Below are 21580 nucleotides of genomic sequence, written 5' to 3'. Positions count from 1 at the left end.
AGCCGATGGCACAAAGTCAGTATTTCACAGTTTTTATATGGTTTTGAAAAAATAGTTTCTTTCTCAAATAATTTATTTTACCTGTAGCCAATATAATAGATGTGACTAAGGTAGTTGAACTGAATAGTAATTGCAGGTGGCTGCAGTATTATCATCTTACTGCTTACCATACTATGGCTATTTTGGAGGAGTCAGTACGGTTTATAAATATCTTACATGCATTAAGTCCAAATGTCATTTGAAAGGAGTAAAAAAGTGATTCAAAAAAGCTTTTCTAATTGGAAACTGTTTACATCATAGCATTTGAAAGGGATCATAATAAGTCCCAAAACACTGTGCTCAGGAACATCCTCTCACAAGTGCAAGAAAATGTATTTTAAGCCCCATTACCAGAGAAGCCAAATATCACCTGTAGCTCCTGCTGATATCAGTACAGTGTTTGCGTACCTATTACCTCTGAACAGTATCACTAAACTCTTAGCTTGAAGCTGTACTGTGCTTTTTAAACTGTGTATTGTTATTATTTTTCATTGTATCAAGAAAATTAGGTTCAGAGAGTTTAAAAGAAACTCTGAAGCTCAGCACCTATTCTCCCTTACAGTCTAGATTTTGACATTGTAAAATATAAAGCTTATTAGTCCAAAAAGACACAGAAATATTCCTTGCCCAATTTTTAAACAAAATAATCTTATATCTTAAATAGTAGCACAGAAAAATAGCCAACATTTTATAAATACACGCAAACTAAAGTAAAAAAAACACTTGGTCTTTTTGCTATTTGCATAGATGGACTAACAACACGGGGCCTCTTTCACTATGCTGTATGTTGTTATAATATGGAGTTTCCTTTGGTTTGATAAGTAAGCCATGATATCATGGCAAATTATGTCATAACTCTAGTGAAGTGTGAAGAGAAGCAGCATTAAATAGTGCCCACTCCTTGGTTATATTCTGATACAACTAACGTGCTAATAAGAAATAGAAAACTTCATTTCTCAAGGGACGTGGTCACTGACTCCTTCAATTCATTACTGATACAGTAGAAGAAGCACCTGGCACTTTCTCATTTCTCTCTAGTTAAATCATCCAGTGTCCACTCATTTCTGTTTTCTAGTAAAATATAAAAAATAAAGAGGATTGGGGATAATTCACTGTATTACTGATGGATACAGTATAGAAAGGAAAGGGGGCAGGAAACCTGGCTACAGTCAGATTTATAATCAGCTTCACCTCTTTTCAGTGGGATCTCTAATTTTGCATATGGCTTCTTGTAATTCTGAAGGGGCTTTTTTGACTGCTGGTTGTTGTGATCCTTATTAATTTTAGATATCTAGCCTTAGCATTCTGGAAGAAATAAATGGTCATTAATTATAATCATGATTTCTTTTTCTTCTAATGCCCCCCGGAGACATGTATGAAAAATACTAGATCTCCCGCTATTACATGCTCAGGTGGACTCAGGTGGAGTGAACCACTGCTTTGCTTGAACCCCAGAGCCAAGTTGCACTGTCTTCATGATACTCTCCTCTTTTCCCTGGGAGTTCCCAGGGGAAAGGCGATGAGTGAGGTGCATTAGCCTGAAAGCTGGCATGGGGAGAGGCAACACTGTCGGATCACTTCTGCTCCATGCTTCTCATCTGTCTGTTCCCCCTTCTGTCTGCTCTCTCATCTCACCTCTCTGCCTCTTGCTGTGTTTCAGGAATATCCACAGGATATTCCTCCAGCGGTGCTGACTCTTGTCTCAGAGCACTGCTGTTCCTCTCTGCACGGCACTTTTGCTAAGAGGCAGCGTTGTGCAGGTTATAGGGTACTGATCATGAGTGTTTCTGTGGACGGCGTTGAATTTGATGCCTTGAGTTATGTCAGGGGCTTGGACCTGGCTGCATGGGGATTGCCTGTACAGCTTTTTCAAAGTCTCTCTGATTATAAAGGAGAGAATAAGGCTGTGCAGCAGAGAGCTTGCTGTCCCTTCCAGATGTCAAGCAGCTTGAATCTACACAGTGCCTTTTGGTTAGACAGCTTGTTCTGTGTACATTAGCTCCTGACAGTCTACAGATTATATTTTTTTCATCCATGTCTATCCTTTTCTCTTTCCAATGTGGCAAATGAATCTTATGAATTTTAGAATGATTGCAGGCAGCATTTTCCGCAGTGATAGTTTATCTACCGCTCTCTTGATGCTTTACCAGAGTTCTGGTATTCGCTCTAGTTTTCATTTTGTGTTGTGTTTATTTTTCCTAAAAACTGCTTTCAGTTTGTCTGGTATAGCTACAGTATGCATCCCAGACAAAAATTGCATAATTGTATAGAAAATTCAAAATTAGACTAGTATTTCACAAAATATGTGAGCCTTTCATGGGTTTTAAATACCAGTACCTTTATATGTGCTATAGCCCACTTCAAAAGGGATGGTATTTATAGCTCTCACTTCCTAAATACTATAATAAAAAACACATACACTGTATGGTCACAGCAATTTGGGTAACTTTTTGATGATAAAGTGTTGTTTTGGTTTAGAAGCAGCACTTTGCAAAATAATTGGCAGAATGATTTGAATGGAATGATTCTGACATGCCAGAATCAAAATATAATTTGTGTCTGCAAAGGTTTTTTCTTCTCAAGAATTTCTACTAGAAATTTGTGGGAACTGCTCTTTCTGATTCATTACTATTATACTTTACTCACTGTTTTTCTTGTTCATGACAATTTCTGTTTTCACACTGTACAGGCATTAAAAATATCAGAAAAAATATAAGATATTTCTACCATCATGTCACTTGTGTATTTATTTAGATAACTGTTCTTTTTTTTTTACTTGAATAGTATTTGTGGGAACAAAGGCATTTTAGATTGATTTCCTGGTTCAGATTTCCTTAGTAGTGTCCATTTATTGGCTAAAGTCATGTAAAACTTGCACTGATTTCAGTGAGTACACGGAGACCCATTCTTACGAGCTTGTGCTAATGGCAGTGGAGGGACCTTGGTACCAGGGATGCTCAGAAGACCCAGAGTTGCGTCACTCCCGTTAATACCAGCGGGAACGGAGGTGGCCCAGCATTCCCAGGATCCGATCTGTGCTGCACTTACTTAGTTTAAAAGCCATCTGAACCCTCTGTTTTGAATCAAGAAATCACAATTAAGCTCTATTTGTCTCTCTTTGGTGGCCTTGCAAACTAATCAAATTTAAGCTCTTCTCTTTTCCTCCGCTTCTCCCTGGGCTTGCCACTTGTGTAAGGTGGCCAGAAAATGTCCCTCCATACAGATCGGATTTGACACCTACTTTGTTCTCTCAAGGTACAAGAGAGTGGAAAATCTGCCTCATTATTTCTGAGTTGTTCTTTCTGTTTGTTGAGAGCAACAACTGCTCGAGTGTGATGTGTCTGCTTAATGATGAGAGCGATATGTCAGGCTACCCCTGCTGGGCACGGAGCGCTGCTGCGTCTCTGCACCCTCGCTGGTTATCTTGAGACTGTATTTTCTTAAAACCAAACAGACCAGAGAAAGTACATCTTCTGCTTGTTTATTGATTTAGGACTCTTCCTGCCTGTTTCTGGGAAAGAAGAAAATGAATAAAAAGCCACCTTCATTATTTCATTTTTAATTTCCTTTTCCCAAAGTAAGCAGAGCAAAATTAGATTTAGTCTGATGCATATTCCACAAATAAATTACGTGGAACTAGAGTGGTTAAATGAACTTTTCTTGGAGATTATTGGAAAGATAAATATTTAAACACTGAGTTTGAGGTAAGTCATGTTTATGAAATCTTTCTTGTGTGTATGTGTTGCTAATTTTTTTCCTCTTTTTTTTCCTATTGTGGCTTCTCTAGTCAGCTCAATGTTGAGGACATTAAAGCCAGCATGAATACCACCCTAAAAAAATTCTGTTCTCTCTCTCTTTTTTTTTTTTTTTTTTTACCGGTAAATGGCTTTTTTTAGCAGATGATCTTTGCTTAATTTTATTTTTATATGAAGCTTGATTACATTTTACAATATTTCTTAACTATAAGAATTCAAATTACATTTACAAGAATTAGGGTTACATCTCCTAAAAATATATTATATAACTCCAAACATTCTTAGAAAATACTTAAATTTCAAAAGAATTTATAAACCTTTGAGTAGTTTAATATATGAAAAATTTTTAGGATTCATCTTAAATAAATAGACTTAAAGTGGCAAAATCACAGGATGACACTGTAGTAAATAAGACTCATAAACTTCAGAAAATTTCTGAAAGGGAAAAGATAGGTACTATTTACATTACATAAGGAAAAATGCAGACAGTAACACAGATCAAGACTGTATAGTCTGATAGTCTACTGGTTAATTAAATAACCTTCATGTCAGTGACGTAGAGGATAATAGCGGTACCTCTTTAGGTAACTATTATGTTAATATCTCAAACTAGAGTACTTGTTTCTGCAGTAGAAAGCATAATACAGATTTATGAATCTTTAGGTGGCCAGATAATTAAAGATTAATAAAATAAAATGAGTAAAATGAAGGTAGATTATCTTACTTATCTTTGTACGCTCATACTGCAAAGAATCTTCAATGTTCAAACACTGATGCAGATGAAATGGTAACAACCAATGATAATAATGGTTCGTGCTATTGAAGCCAATAAGAGAATCATGAAAGCAGCTGGGCTTCTTAGATTTTCACGCTCACCTACTTAGGAGAAGTGCTTCTGACTGTAAGGTAACTTTACTGTTACTGGGTAACTTTCATGCGTGAAATTTATAGTCCGTGGAGTAGGTTGGTCAAACAACTGAAGTATCTGTAACGGTCAGAATTTAGCAAACAGCATCTTATTTTCAAGCCTTAAGCTGGTTAAGAGTAAATGGGCTTCATAACTAAATAAATAAAAAATGGAAGTGTGTTTAGTGACTGGTCATCATGTTTTATATAGAAAGTGTTATCATGTAGAGAAACTGCCTGGTTTCATCATCTGGTTTGCTAAGTATGTGTGTACATTTAGGAATCTCTCTCTATATATATGTATAGATGGGGATGGCCTTCCAGTCATTGAACCTGCACAGGACTGGGTATATATGTTCTGTGATCTAAAAGTCAATCTTTGAATTAGACAACTCCTTCAAAATTATTACAGTAAAACCATATCACACCCTGCAACTAACTTAGAATCTATTCAGGGAAAAAAATTACCTTAGTAGTATTTCTGACTAGGAGCTTTAGGTTTGGCTCAAGTTTAGAAAAGAATAAACTGACAAAGCAGAAATATGGTTGTAACAAGGGGATGTCACGTCTCTGATTGCTGCACAAATCCTAAAGAGTGAACCTCCATTCACCAGACTAATAGTGTTGCCAGCTGCCTCTAATTACAACGTATGTTTTGTTTCTTTTTAAAACACAAGTTAAGTTTATTTTGTCAGGTTCATTGGAAGGACATGACTCTCGTTGATATGTTCAAGTAACAGGATTTTTTTTGCTGCTGCTGCTGCACTGGAAGTATATGTGTAGTACAAAAATTTCAGCATAAAAAAAATCATATTGATGAATTCAAGAGGGGAGAATGGCCAAGAAGCATTAATGCAGACTACTGATTCTACTTTTTATTTTTCATAGAAGTGCACTGAAAATATGGGTAGCAGATAAAAAAAACATATAGTGCAAAAGGAACGCAGTTCTTTATGAGCATGACATTAATCAGATAAGTATTTATGAACTTTTGTAGCTTTGTTAATTAACTGCTCAGAGTTCAGAGTTGTAGCATCTATTTCTATACCAATATTTCAATTCAATATTTCCGCAGAGCAGTTTTTATGTCGTTCTTTAAACGTCCCAAGTCTTCCCTCTCCCTGTTTCATTTGTTGCTGCTTTCTGCCAGCTCCATCTGCAAAACCATTACATTTACAAATGCTATCTTTTTTCCAAGTTTCATGCCCCACAGGATCTTCTTGCTTCTTTAACACCTTCTACTGCACTGCAATTCCAAAATGATAATCTCAACAACACGAGCATCGTAGCCTTATTGATTTTTGGTCTGTTATATATTGTGGGCCAGTGGATACACCCAGATTTTTTGAATGATGCTAATGAATACTTGTATAAATATTCTGTGTGTGGCTAAAAAACTAAATCTTCCAGAAGAATATGGTTTCCTTCCTTTTTCTCAATGAGAACTCTAGCTTTTACATGTTGATCTCTAGCTGCCTGGGTATGCTTAGTTTTGTTTTCATTATTTCTAGAATTTACAGACCAGCTAGACAAAATTATACATTATTTCAGCTGTTTTTCAAAGTAGCTTCCAAATCTGCCCCAAACTGTAATATGTTTTGTCCACAGCCAGTTAGCTCTCTGCCACTGTACATCTGCAGCTTTGGGGCCTGGAGCTTTCAGAAGGCTTTTGTTCCTGAGCAAGGTTTGGAAGCCACGCTTCTCATGGTTATCTGAGGTGTCAACAGCAGTTCTCTCGGTTCTTGCTTGTTCTTTTTGAGCACTGTATCATTTCATGTGTCTTTTTTACCACTTTAACTTGGGAAAATTTTCTTATAGCAAAAACAAAGACTATTTGGCAGTATTTTCTGAAATTGGTTGAATTTTCAGCATTTCTCTGTTTGTTCAGTGTAATCATTAATAAGTGGGATCAGAACAGAAGTTAGGCCAGCCCTGAGTCCTTCTTTCCTTTTCCTTTAGGAAAACACCATACAATGTATTGGAAATATCTTGACATTTCAGAAGAACAGTACAGTATTACATTGCAGATTTTAGGCATTTGAAATACTGACCAGTAACTAATGATTTGAACCTAATATGTGTTTGAACCTTATTTGCTAATCATCCTAGCAACATGGAAAGGGAGTGTTTGAAATACTAACTTACATGAACAGAAGAGTAAAAATCCAAAACATTTCAAGCCTTAATGAAGAAGATTTGATAATTTACTGCTCCCCATGCCAGCAGTTTCAAAAAGCTTTGTGGTGTCAAGCTGGCTAATCCAATAGAGGTCACGACCTGACTCTGAGACTTGATGACATGAGAAACTTGCTTCTGTGATGTTTTTCAAAACTATTTGCTTTGAATGCATGTTTGCCTTCATTAGTGTTTGTTCAGCATTTTGAGAATATTGGATCAAATTTTCCCCGGGTTTAGAAACTCAAGCAATGTAATTCCAGTTTAGGAGAGTTCTTCATCTGTTGTAAATCTAAATAGTTTCATTGCAACTATAATTACTTTGCTCATTGCCTGTCAGTAGTATGGGAAACAAAAAGAGCAAAAGGAAAATAATATATGTCATGGGCTTATACTGTACTGTCTTTGCTCTTATTGAACCAATATGAACAGTTCTGGTGACAAATTAATTGAAAATCTGTGACTGTGAGAGATGTTGAGGGATTGCTGTCCATATTATTATCAGTCTTGCACAGTGGCCTCCAGCATACCTGGAGAGCTTGTGGAGTCCAGGTCTCGCAGCACTTAGAAGCTCCACCAGGAGCCAGTTTGTCAGCTGCCCTATATCTGTGGAGCTCCATTGCAAATATATGCGTGAAAGATCAAATCTAGTCATTTTAGAAAAATCACTCCTCTGAGGACTAGGTCAATTAACTTCAAATACGTTCATGTAAAAAGAGAAAAAAATTAGGCTCATTACAGAATCAGTTTTAGTGATATTCATACAACATTAAGAGAATTATTTTCAACTGCACTACCTTGAAAATGATAAAATAAACTGTAGGTATGTAAGATAAAGTAACAAATAGTGAAGCAGCATCCATATGAAAGAGGAATACTAATACGTAGTTATTTGGATAGGGAAGAGATAGCTATGTTATTAAAAACATGGAAGTTTTTTTTCAGATAGGATATTACAGTCACATTTTAAACTCATAAATGCTGTAATATTTCCATTATGGATTTAATCCCTTCTAATATTGAATCCCTCATTCTCTTTTGTCCTTGAACTCTTCAGCAGTGTAGTTAACCGAGACTGGGTTAGACTTCTACCACGCAGACAGGTGGCTGCTTTGCCAAGAGGTTTTGGAGTATTGCGCTACTCAGTAAGACTCATGTCCAACATGAATGAGCTCCCGATTTGAAGGTGCCCTGTGGTAACAACCATTAGATTTGTCTGGTCATTAAGTATATAAATTTAATTCTTGCTATTAATAAATGACAGAAACTCTTATAATGAGTCATTTCAGAAAGGAAACTTCATTGCTAAATGTTTCTCAGTTTGAAATTTAGGAATATAGACTTCTGTTACCTAGATTTTAAAAGGATTCTGCTTCAGCAGATTTTTTACTCCTTCCTTTTATCTGCACAGCATAATATACTTTTTTACTCGCCGAGGGAGCATGTCTTCAAGTTCACAGATCAAAGTAGTGCCAGACTTGAGCTAGGCAACTTACTTGGAGTTAAGGTTCTTTCGAAATGAAACTCCACAGGTATTATAAAACAACAATGTGAGAAGTTAAAACCACTGAAGTGAAAGCATATAGACTGAATACATCTTTTGTAAGTTTTAGGAGCTGATAAAACATTTTAATACTCAATGACATTATTTTGAATAAATGAAGAAACCATTTTAGCAAACATCAGTAATATAATAGAAATCTAAACTGCTTTTTAGAAAAGATTCCCACAAAGAGCCATGGCAGTTTTTCCAGTTGCTACTAATTTTTGTTACCAGTCCATTCAGCATATTCATATGTACATAAGGAAAATAGATTATATTTACACTTTTATTATTATATGTGTATGCAAGGGTTCATGCAGTATAGTTCCATCTCTCATACATATAATTTTGCCAAATTTCTTAATGCTATTTCTGTTGCTGGTCTTGAAATGTTCTCTTTTGAAAAATTTCCCTCAGTTTTAAATTGTCACAGTAGAATTTATACTCTCCTGAATTCCAAGGATCCTGTAAGTTTTCGGTGTTAGCAGCATCATTTTATCATATCTGATGTTTACCCATGTGTGTTTTGTGGAGAACAGAAATTAGCATAAAAGAAAGCAGATTGGGAAGAGGTGGAGGAAGGACTCAAATCATTTATGTCTTCTGTAATCTCAGTGAGAAATTCCAGTTTTTATTATTGCTTGCCTGAACAATACCATGCACAGCTTGAGATGAGCGATGGTGAAGCCACTGCTTGAGGGCCTACACATAGTGCCCCCCACACCGGGGCAACTGTGGGGGCTGAATGACATAAAAGCAGGAATAAAGGAGAAGCAGTTCAAAAACCAAAAATAGTACAATTTCACCAGCCCTGGATTCAGGGGCCTGCCATGATAATAGATATAAATAAGAAAAGCACTGGGATACCTTAATGTTTCTCTGCCTTCTGTGCTGCCAGGTTTTGGCTGTTTGATTTCTGAGATGCAGTGTTCAGTGCCTTCTCGTCCTGCAGCGCTGCTGCGCTCTGTCTATACTGGGATGTGGCGTACCACAGGAAGCCTTGCTGTTGGACTCCAGAGCAAAACGAACCCCATAGCCTTAAATGATGTTAGTGCATTTTTCTAAGGGAGAAAGCAAAGAGTTTCTTTATATATATATATATATATATATATACACACACACACACACACACACATGTATACAAATATATATATACGTGTGTGTGTGTGTGTATAAGTTAGTGTTTGTTCCTGTGGTCCACAAAGGATTCCAGAGCTATGGACTCATGGGAAAATACGTGGTCCTCTTAATTGCAGGAGTGCCATTTGTATTGCTATAGTGAGAGGCCTGCCAGCATTTCCATTAAACCCCCCTTTCAGTGGTTTATAGTTCAATCATAAAAATGTGCTGCTGTCCTTATGAAGCTTGAGTCAGGCAATGATTTGTTCCCCCCCGCCTCAAAACTGAAAAAAAAAAAAGCTGGTTTTAAAGTATGGAAGCAATAAATAAGTAACTAGATGTTGACTACACAGGACTTTGCATTCCTACAGTTTAAAGAGAACTTAATTTTTAAATTGCAGTATAGCTGACCTTTACTCTATGATGCTTTTGCAAATGTTTTTGGCTATGCCTTTAACTTAGATTGGTTAGACTGAAACAGCTCTGTAAAAGACAATTAAATGTATTTTGGATCAAAGACCAGCTCTTGAAATGGTCCCTTTAATAAGAATTAAATAAAAACTTTCAAAGTATTACCATTTATTGATTTCTGCAATGCTAGTCTAAGTATCCAGACTTTCTGCAAAAAATATGTTGCCTTTACACAGGCATTGAAATATGGCCACCGCAACTAGGCATATGTAGTGCACTAATATAGATATAATAGATAGATATAATAATATAGAGCACTAAGGCTTTAGAGTTTAGAGCTTTAAGAATTTCTGAATGGCCCACTTGCCTGTGGCTCTATTCCATGATTTCGAAGCTCAAAGCTGTTCCGGCAGAAGATAAATCTATGACATCTTTGTTTAACTAACAGAATAATTTAACTAGAGATTGCACTAAATTTGTCATAATTGCAAGTCTTTAAATCAAATTTGAACTTCTCTTGAAAGGACTTATTCTAGCCCTGCTTTTGGGTTTGATGCAGAAATCAATGAAAAAAATGATCTTTAAGGAGATGGTGGTCTTTCCTCTTTTTCTTCCCTCCACAAACACTATATGAAAATGCCCACTGGGGTTAAAGCACTAAAACCTGTGAGAGAAGTCCATGAAACTTCCTACAGGTACAGCATGTGCCATTAAAAAAAAGTGTATCTTCCGTCTGACACTGAATAACTGCCTTATTATTGTGATTAAACCCTTACCTTAAACCTTACAACTTCTAAGAAGCAGAAGAATAATCGATAGTGAAGATTGAACTGTTCAGTGCTTCTCCAAAACAAGCTCTAACTAAATAATGGCAAATATTTAGTTTTTAGTGATTTTTCACTGGAAGGATTATTCCCTGAGTCCTAAACTAACTTAAAAAATATAATGTATCTGTTGTGCACATCACTGCTCCAAAGAACTTTTTTCTGGTATGGCTCTACAATAAAAAACCCAACCATCTCTCAAAATTTTACCATGTAAATACTTAAATTTTGTTGAACCTAAAATAAGCAATGTCACTTGTAATTTTGCTATCAGCTGAGATACTGTAAGTTGAGTAATTTGTAACATATCCCAGTTCAGTATAAATAACACTTAGGTTTAAATTAGCTGTCCGAACAATCTGTGGATACCTGTTTGAATACCCATGTGGCAAGAACAGCTTCGGCAGGGCTCTTTGTGGTCGTGTTTAAAGCAAAGGTAAAACTTCCTGCAAGAAGGAGGAATGCACCAGTGCAAGAAAGATGTTCTTTTCCCCACGTCAGTTTGATACATGTGGGCAGGATTTAAGAGACTGGAAAAATATCCTTTGAATTTTGCATGGTTGTGTAAAGAATTTTTCTGAAGTGATCTGTATTAATTCTCTAGCCCATGATTATCATTCCTAATATTATCTTTTTTGTTTTCCCTCTTAGCTAACAATGCCAACATTTCCTGTTGTTGTGAAGATTGGACATGCTCATTCAGGCATGGGAAAGGTGCAGATGCTATTTATTGCATATTAGGAGCTTGGGTGTTTGTCTAAAATAATATGCATGTTTTTTTACTTCCTGGATATTTTAACTTTTCACCCATCTGAATTCTGTCTTAGATCCCTGCCCTTGCAAACCCTGCTTGTGTATTATTCAAGAAAGCAGCCCTATTTAAGAAAATACTTAAAACACACGTGTACATTCTCGGGCAGTTTATGTATTGTCCTATATAGGGATGGTTTTAGGAACATGTTGAGATGCTCTCCCGAAGCAGAACCTTATTTCTTAATTTAGCTGACTGCAGTGAAACTATTTAAGAGTCGAATTTTGCACAATCTGGCTTTGTGGGCCTGGGAATCCAGGAAAGTTTTGCTGTCATTTCCTCCTAGTTTCAGCTTGATACAGAATTTTTCTTCATTTCCTGTCTTAATGTATTCTCTATGGTTGTTTCATACCACTGCATAACTGCTGCTTTCTTTCTTCAAAGTAATTGCATTTCAGTGGTGAGTATGGTTGTTTTGATATTACTTATCTCACAATGATGGTTCAAGGGACATGATTTAAATTGCACTTTCACTGATATCAATGAAATTTTTTAGTCATTATAGATTAACCACTTTCTCTCACTGAAAACTCTTCAGAGTGCTTTAAGTGTTTTGTATTTAAAAAAAAACATCAGATGATAATATTTATCATCTTGAATCTTGAAAAGTTCCATGAACATACAATTTGCCACTGAGCAGTAGAAAACTGATTTAATTGCATTTTATTCAATAATTATGCAACTTGTACTCTATGTTATGTTCTTTTGCCTATGACTGATTGTTTTAGTAAGTACTTGGTAAGTCAGTGGAAATTTGGCAGCCAACTTAATTGAGACCAGAATTAATCAGTAATCACTTAAACTGTAGCTTTTGTGGACTGTGTATGTGAAGAATTAGAAACTGTATTCTGTACTTTGAATATTAACATCTCATTTATAGTAAAGGGAGATAATGTACATAAGTGTTCAGCATATCAAATATCTAAAAATAATAAATCTAGATTTTCTTGGATATAAAATAATTCCAGTCCCTAAGGATTAAATGCCAATCATTTGTAGTAAAATGCTTAAAGTCAGAGTCCAAATACAGGTTCTTCTCATACCCCAGTCCTGCCTAAAAACATCGCTAGCAGGAGTGTTTGCATTTGTCATAATTGGACTAGCATGTACTATTAGGTTTTCAGAAAGTGAATTGAGACCAGGCTTTGGGTCTGGTTTTGTGGCTCTCAGATGGCAAATTACTCTGTACTTGCCTGAGAGTTGAGAGCAAATACTTGGGCCTTCCAACTTCTGGTGGCTTCACCAGGCCTCCATTTAATCTGCACGTCCTGTCCCACAGCTCCTCGCCTGTGGGCACTCTGGCTAACAGGTTTTTAAGTACCAGGTGACGGTGGAAGCAAACAAGACACTGGACTTTCAAAGGATTGCAAGCATTCCTAATATTAGATAGCATGAGAAATACTAATCTCTGTCTCCTTTACTCACCTTTCTGGAATGGACTTTGGGTCAATGTCGTGTTAGAGTTACAGTTTCCCTTTCCCATTTTCTACCAGACCTCTCTTCTAAGTCACTTTTTTCCCCTACTTTAGCCAGCTTCCTTTGACCTGACTGAAATCACCATAGAGATGTGCCCTCCCTGTCCAAAAGTAATGCCTCTCTCCCTCTAAGGTTTCCTTCTCCCTCCCCCACCAAATCAGTATTTCCCACTTTTCCACCACCCTCTTAATTTAAGATGTTAAAGTTTGGTGGGTTAGCCCATTAGCAGTCTCATATGCTGTGTTCTGCATCTAGGAAATTCTAAACCGAGAGAGCCTGACTCCTCACAGAGAACTTGGGAAAAATTGGAAAAACTAGTTCTACTGTCTTGAGCCAACCCTCTGTGCTCCATGTGAACAGGCACTCATCAGGATGTCACGATCTCCTGGGAGATGCATGACATTGGTTGGCTCCATACACACTAACACATTCATTTATATGTCCAGTTTAGTAAATCAGCAAGAATTCTGTATAGATTAAAGCAGAATAAAATACAACTGTCTGCAAATTGCTTTCTACAGCAGAACAGGAAAATATTAATTTTTCCTAGAAAAATAGATACCTTAATGTAGGAATTTTTTGTCATTTTTCTGGATAGAATCTAGAAATCAGATAAAATATCCAGTTCTTTTATATAAACTAATGCTATCAACACCCATATTTCTCATGAATGCCATTTGCAACTGAATTCTACATTTTTTTCCTAACTGCTGTTTTTTCTCTTGTATATGCTGTTTACTTGTGGTATGACGACTACAGATCAAGGTAGACAACCACTACGATTTTCAGGACATAGCCAGCGTGGTAGCACTTACTCAGACCTACGCCACTACTGAACCTTTCATAGACTCCAAATATGACATCAGGATCCAAAAGATAGGCAGTAACTACAAAGCGTACATGTGAGCCAAAAACTTATCTTCTTTCCTCCTTTTATTTCAAAATTGCTAAGCATCAACAAGATTAAGACTGTTGGATGAGTCTCTGAATTGAAATGTGATGACTCCATGTCTCCATTGTCATACTCTTTGGAAAGAAGGTATTTTAGACTTTCTAGGTTTATCAAGGCATTTTTTTAAAATTGATTGTCATTGGGAGGAGGAGAATAAAACAACAGGTGAGCCTGCCACAAGGGTTTTCCTGCTAACATTTATTTATATCTTCATATAAAGAAATGAGCAGTTGGAAGGGGATTTGTTTTTTATAGAGGAACATGTTAAATCAGATTTCCTTCCATCTTTTCACCCACTTAGGTCAAATTTTCTTTTCCCTCTAAGGATATTTAGATGGCATTCATTCACACAAACCTGAATGATAACCTTACACTAATGGAAGAAAGTGCTGTACTGTAACAGATGTAAGAAAAATTCTAATCTTACAATGACCTTCACAGATATAGATGAAAATCTATTCTAATTTTAGAAGAGCCATTGGAGGTTGCATCCGGTTAAGAGATCATTACTGTACCAGAGGCTAAAAGGGTGTTTCAGAGACAACTTTAACTAGAGCAGCAAGACAGATTACCATATATCAGTTGAGCTATGGTAACTGTCTTTCTGCATATTTTTACTCTATTTCAATTATCAAACAGCGTAATTTGACATACACTCATTTCATTTATGTTTAAGACAAGTCAGAACATCTCATATATTTGTTCCTTCATGCTAACAATTCTGATGCAAGAAAAATATACCAAAACGTAGATAAACACACACACATACACACACACATCACTAGGGACTCCTGTAACATTGGAGATACAAGAGGTTTCTTGTATGTTGACATTAGAATAGAAAACAGTAAAATATAGTCAGATTCTTTATCAGTAAAAATCATTGAACTCCAAACAACCCATAAATATTAAGAGAAGCAGAAGTGGGAACTGGGTTAAAGAAAATGCATAAAATGTTTTTTAATATTAAGGGTAAAATAGGCAGTAGGTCTCAATTAATTTAGAAACAGCCAGCAAGCTCTGTCAGAAATGTGGAATCCTTTGCCTAGGACAGGAGGAGGGGCAATATAAATCCCTTTAGTTTGGTACCGGAGGCCCATGTACCCTGACTTCTCCCCTATCACATTGCTGTCATAGGATCAAAACTGTATGAGTAACTGCTGGCCTCTCTTGACATACGATTTGGAAGGGTCTTTGAGAAAGAACATCAAGGCTTAGGCCTTTCAAGAGCAGCTCAGCAGTTCAGCTGCCTCACTTGAGGGGCCTCAAGAAAGGATAACACAGAACAGGCTGGACATACACTGTTTCTGTAGGTCAGATCCATCCAGCAATCTGGACAGTCCACCCTCTGCTTTACTTTGAACGCACAACTATCTAGATTTTGCAAAAACATTGTTGGAAATTTGAGTTGCACTAGGTGACCAATGCAGAGCATTGAAAGAACTTGCAAGGACTGAGAGGTTTCTGGAATCTTTTTAGTTACTGATTTTGAGTGTTCTTAGTGAGCTAGGCCAGAAACTCTGTAATTCAAGCTCCCTCCAGAATTTCAGATGTATTGGGCCTACCCCCAGCCCTACCTATAGGCATAAGGACCCAAAAGCAAGTGTTTCTGCATGATGCAGCTTTAACCCCTGTTTCTCCAGGAAGGTTAATTACAATTCCATTTGTTTGCCTTACACTGGTTTTCCAAACTGTTGACTTCTCCTAACTTTAGCCCCATACCTGGAGACATCCATCCTACTTTTTCTCAAATTGCCATTCTCTTACACTCTAAAGTCCCATCTCTCCTGTCAGTTCAAACCATATCTTGGTCCCAGTCCCACCTCTTTCCCAGAACACTTCTGCCTTTCTGTCTTTTACCCCCTTATACCCTACCCTTCATTCTTCCTTGCCCCAGGTTGTTTCCTTTCCCTTTTATTCTGCACTCAGTCCCATTCGATGGCCTTGCTCTCCCTCTGCTTCCAGTTACAACAGCTGTCTTTCTCTACCTCAGACCCTTTCATACAACCATTTATGCCTCTTCAAGGCTAAAATAATGCTTTTCTCTCTTGCTGGTATTTTGATAGGCAGATTTCTTGTGCTGTGCATTACTCATCTCTCTCCTCCCCTGTTTATAATATAGAGCTGATTACTCTCTGTCTTACAGCTCTGAAGTGGCAGTCTTTGCAATAAGGCCCAACTGTTAATGCTTATGACACACTTCAAGATACCAGCAGAGTCAGATGCTATATTAGTAGCTTGATGGTCCATTCCCTGTGGTAGAACTCAGAGCATTGCATTTCATAGGAAAGGGCCCTATATTTTCCTTGACTTGAAATTAAAATTCTGTTCAGTCTTTAAAATAACATTTGTAAGAATCAGCCATGGTATATTTATCATTTTTAAACATAAATGTTTCTTCTTCCTAGAAGAAGCAGTTGGCCTAAGAGACAGCAAGAATAAGTTAAAATGACAGCACATTCTTCCTACCTTTTATTGCTTTTTAAGCCTGTACTCCCTAAAAACTATGGGTTCATCCAAATGCTGAAAGCCTACCAATCATTTTTTCTCTAGATTCTTTCATACAGTTAAATCACAAAAAAATGAAATAGTGATCCATTGTTAAAAAGCATCATGAAAAGAGAATTATTTACCAAATGTCTGTAAAATTTTTTGTTGCATACATATACATTATGTCAGTAGTATATTGTTTTACAGCTGGTTCTCATTTTCTTCTGTGACACAGGAACAGAGTACTTAGAGAGTTACCACAAAAAATACCAGCTGAACATTTATTTTTGTAGTTTAAAGAGAGTTATTAAGAGCTTCAGTTTTATAATTCTGTGGGAAATTGTGGTATGAGTGGATCCATGACTCACAAAACACTGGTGCTTGTCATCTGTCAGTAGAGATTATAGCCAAAAGGCAGCATTGGATCCCTCTAAATACCACAGCTCCTCAGAAATACTTAACTACACTAGTACCATTACAGAATTCATAAGACTTCAAGGAAATAGAGTTAAAAGGGCCAAACACAATAAAAAATAATTCCTTCCCCATCTCCCAATTTTAAAGCAGTTCTTCATATATTGCAAAGACCAACTCAAGTGAGAACGTGTTAAGCCTAAGGGTGGTGCACTCAAACACGTTAGGAGTTGTTTTCTCTATTATTCAGTATTTAATAGAAGAAGAGAAAATAATGATGCAAAAACACATTTAGCAATTATCAGAACAGAAGCACAGAAGGTTGGGGGAATCTAAATATTTCCATAGAGGAAGTCATATATGAACGACCAGAATTGTATCTAAGGTTTAAAAAGCCAGGTGGTCTGGTCTGGTACTTCTGCATGGTCTAACCAAACAGCTCTGTTGTTTTGGAGTCTTTCTTTGTCACACACTTAGCACTGGTGGCTCCACCCCACAAGCTCCTTCTTTGCATTTAAAAGATAGTAAGAATATAAAAAAGAGGGAGGATGTGAAGAGCTTGCCGAGATACTCCAGCTCAGTCTCTGTGCATAGCACTCCACTCAGGCGTCATCGGGTCCCTACAGCGTCATTACAGCCAGCCATGCGGCCGTATTGAGACTGCTTCAGATTCAACAGGGAACATTTCAGGCTTTCAAGTGAAAACATGCCTTAAAGCAAACCACCTTTTCTGCTCTACTCAGCTGTGCGGCGATTGCATCAGTGCAGTCAAGGATCTTGAACTAAATACTTGCTAAAGTCTCCAGGGCAGATTATCTTTTTTTCCTTTTTTTTTCTGAACTGATCACATCTTGCTTCCTAAAAGACAGCTTAAATAATACTGCCCTTGAGAAGTCTTCAACAGAGTTGGATTTTGACTTATGAAAAGTATAATCTCTCTGATGCAGAATATGAATATATGTAGGATAGCAGGGTAATGGGCTTAATAATTAGTTGCTCTGTAAATGCACACATGCAAATAGATATCACTTTAAAAAGTGACCCTGAAATCACAAAATAGCCTTATTACTGAAAAATGTTGCCTTACATGCAGAACTCAATGTGCACCTTCCCTTTTCACTAGTTCCTCCCACATCAACAAAGAATATGCTGCCTTAGAAGGACTTTATGCTTTAACATTCAGCTAACTTTACAAGACTCCCATAGAAAGGTCAACATTCCCCCGCAATTGCTATTGACCCTCATAATTAGATTAATAGAAAAATGGGAAAATATCACTACTGCTGCCTAGTATACTTTTAATAAATTACAGATGTTCCTGTTATTCTACTAACTGGAAGCAGTTCATAATTTGTATCCTTAGCCTATTCCCAGTGTAGTATTTCTGTTTCGGAAAACAGAACAGCCCTAGTAACAGTTCTAAAGTCTGGGAAAAAAAAAAACAACTTTATGTTAAAAGATTCTTTTTTTCTTAGAGATAAAAGTGGTAAATTTGAGCCTTGAAATAAAGCTGTTTAGATTACATGAGTAAACTAGCAAAGAGAGAAAATGGGATGAGAAACCAAAATGCAGCTCTAAAATAGGTTCTAAGATCACACTTAAACTTTGGAGAAGTTACAGATATATCTTGATTTAAGTATTGGGGCCTAACTCTCCAGTGCTATGGATCTGAAATGAGAACCTGTAGTATATGAAGTAGGAGTATAGTATGTTACAGGCTATTCAATTTATTTGCAACTGATAACAGCTTATTGCTAACACTTTCGCTTAGTCATAGCATTTTTTTTTTTAATCTTAAATGATAGGGGGAACACAAATCTCACAGCATTGTCATACTTCATAACATTCCTACAGTGAAGTGAGCATTACTGACAATTGTGATGCTTGTTAGAATTCTTCACTTTTTAGGTGACTTTATAATACTAAGCTGCCAGATATGAAAAAGATGTAAATACCGCTACAGTATTCATATGAAAATCAGGAAAATTTAAGAGAGAGTGAAAATATAAAAATAAAAATGTTGGCTGTCTTTGTAATATTTCCCCCCTTTCAGGAGGACTTCCATATCCGGCAACTGGAAGACAAACACAGGCTCTGCAATGTTGGAACAAATTGCTATGTCAGATAAGTAAGTCAAGTCTCATGTATCACATTGTTGATGTGCAATTCACGGTAAAGGAATGTCCCCTAGTTCATTTCGGAAAAAAAATTTTGAATTAGATGAAGGAAATGAGCCCAGAGTTTCCATATGAAGTTGTCCCAGTGTTAAGTACCCAAATTAAGTACCAGGCTTAGGTGCTTAAGTGCACACTTGGGTTCCTAAAGCCACTGTGCACCTAGAAGACTACTGGAATTCCCTCCAGAAAATCCCATTTTTCAGCTTCAACCTTCCAGTCATTTTCACTGGTTCATTTGCCTTCTTCCACCTAGTGATCTTCCTTTTTCTCCCATGCCACAGTGTTTTAAACTTTTTGTCTTCTGTATCTCTTGTAACCAAGCAATCTGGTCTTAACTTTGCCTATTTAAATCATATTTCTCTTTTCTACTTTCAGTCCAGCTGAACTGCTGCTTTTTCATTTTTGAAACTTCCACTCAACTGAGTGAGTTTTTTCCCCCAAATGCTGGGATATACTGAAGCTTATTTCCCTCATGTCATCATTCCAGCACTGTACTTTGGCTTACTCTGCTTTTTTTTTTTCTCTTCCATCCTTACACTGGATACTTTTTTGCAATCCAGTCAATTACATTGTCTTTGCAGTACCATTTTGAAACTCAAGTCTATGACAGCAGACCTCTCAATATTGCGCATTTGCTCCAAGTTCCTCCACAGTACCTAGGCCTCTTTTTCCTGCGAAAGAAAGATGTGACACTCTTTGATGGCTATGAATTTTCTTTTGTTCAGCTTCTCCAAAGGTTTCTACCTGTGGGAGCTGAACAAACTCTGTATAATAAAAGTGCCATTTTAAAGGTGTTTTAAGTCCAAAAAAATGTTTAAAGTTCAATAGTAGTCTTTTCCTGTTTTTTTAAGTCTGGAACCTACAACAATTTGGTCCGTCTTACGAGCTAAGAGAAACACAGGACCTGAACCATTGCATACTCTGAAAAAGCTGAAAACAAATAAGGGAATTAGAAATCCCTGCTGTCCAGCCCCAACCCCTTCTGTCTAGACTGTGTCCTCACTGATCTCCCCTCGGCGGACAGAGGGGAGCCACATTATTTTCTCATTCTCATTTCTCTCCCACCTTCCTTGAAAAAGTGAGGTTATGCCTTCACTGAGAGGGGAGAAAAGGAGTATTTTTTAGTGTGTATAATTATGGTCCATGAACTGTTCTTCTATAAAAACACAGGCACTTCAGTTTTGCCATAAGGAAAACTAAACAATATCAAGTATGGGCAATGAGTATAAAAAGTTAACCTTGCCTAGCGACCTCACTGTAAATGCTTTGTTTCTGCTTCCATTTTTGAATGTAAGACGATTAAAGCACAATATATACTTTCCTATAAAAACACGCTAACCAACAAACCAAAACAAATCTTCTTTTATGCTGATGAAGACAAAAGCATAGAAAAGATGGATGTCTTCTCATAGCAGAAAGGGGTACGTATGCTGTATGATTACACTCTGAAATGTGCACAGCAGAGCAAGAAAGAGAAGGGAAAAGTGAACTTTTCTGAAGAAAGTTAAGTTTTAAAGGCATACCAAAAGCAATCAGATCCGATGTGTGCGCATTTCAGCACGTTTATAATACATCTCATGATTTAAAAAGTGTTTTGGAAGGCTTAGCACTGCCGGAGTTGACATTATTGACTGAATAGAAACCTTAGTCTAGAAATACAAAAAGAAGAAGAATCTGGAGCATTAAGAGACAATAACTAAGCAGAGAACAAGCACATTTCAGTGTTACATGTTCTTATTGGCCCCTCCATTTCAGACAGGCACTGCTCCCCAGCTAGGATCAGAAGGATATAGACCAATTCTAGTCGTGCACATCTCGCCTGGCGCCCCAGATGTTCAGCGTCAGCCAGCCACAGCACAAGACTGTATTATCAGTCAGCTCTGAGGATGCTGCGCACTATATTGGCTCTGGGAGAATAAGAACTGTGACCGCAGGTCAAACCCACTGTGCAAGCCTTGAGTTTCAAACACAACAGGCCGGTCCAGCCAAGACCTCTCTTTCCAAATGTAACTGTCGTTTTCAGCTCTGTGTTTGTTGGCAGAAGATAGACTATTAAAAATGCTCTTCATTCCATCTGATTGATACTTCAATATTTTAAAGATAATGTCTTCAATTTTTTCATATAAAGTCCAGATATTTACTACTAAGGTTTTGCAGTCCTCGTGACTTGCTAAGATGCACATTGGTATTTTACACCAAAAAAAAGTTGTTTGTAAGCAAATGCATGCAAGCAGTCCAATCAGTCGGTGCATCTACAGATGCTGAAATTGTCAGGCATCCAAAAAACCCTCTCTTTTTGGACAAAAAGTATTTTTCTCATAGGAAAAAAATTATTTTCTTTGCTAAAATGTTACCATCAGGATTTTTTTCAAACACTTGTATCAATTTCCATGTGTTCTGCTTTAAAGAGAAACTTTTCCACTGGGGCAGGCTTGATGTAAGAAAAGATACAGAATGTGAACTAATAGGTTTACTTGGAAAGGATGCT

General features: G+C 37.0%; 1 protein-coding gene across 1 annotated transcript in view; it reads left to right on the top strand.

Annotated features, from left to right (window-relative positions):
* Nucleotides 1–21580, top strand: part of SYN2 (synapsin II) — a 205498-nt gene that overhangs the window by 142682 nt on the left and 41236 nt on the right. Inside the window, exons 6-8 of the mRNA XM_067303853.1 lie at nucleotides 11424–11486; nucleotides 13819–13961; nucleotides 18969–19043. Coding sequence (XP_067159954.1) covers nucleotides 11424–11486; nucleotides 13819–13961; nucleotides 18969–19043 — 281 coding nt within the window. The remainder of the gene's footprint in view (nucleotides 1–11423; nucleotides 11487–13818; nucleotides 13962–18968; nucleotides 19044–21580) is intronic.

The sequence above is a fragment of the Apteryx mantelli genome, chromosome 12 (genome assembly GCF_036417845.1).
Source record: "Apteryx mantelli isolate bAptMan1 chromosome 12, bAptMan1.hap1, whole genome shotgun sequence".
Lineage (NCBI taxonomy): Eukaryota > Metazoa > Chordata > Aves > Apterygiformes > Apterygidae > Apteryx > Apteryx mantelli.
Note: the sequence above shows the minus strand (reverse complement) of the source record. Positions and strands in the feature narration are given on the sequence as shown.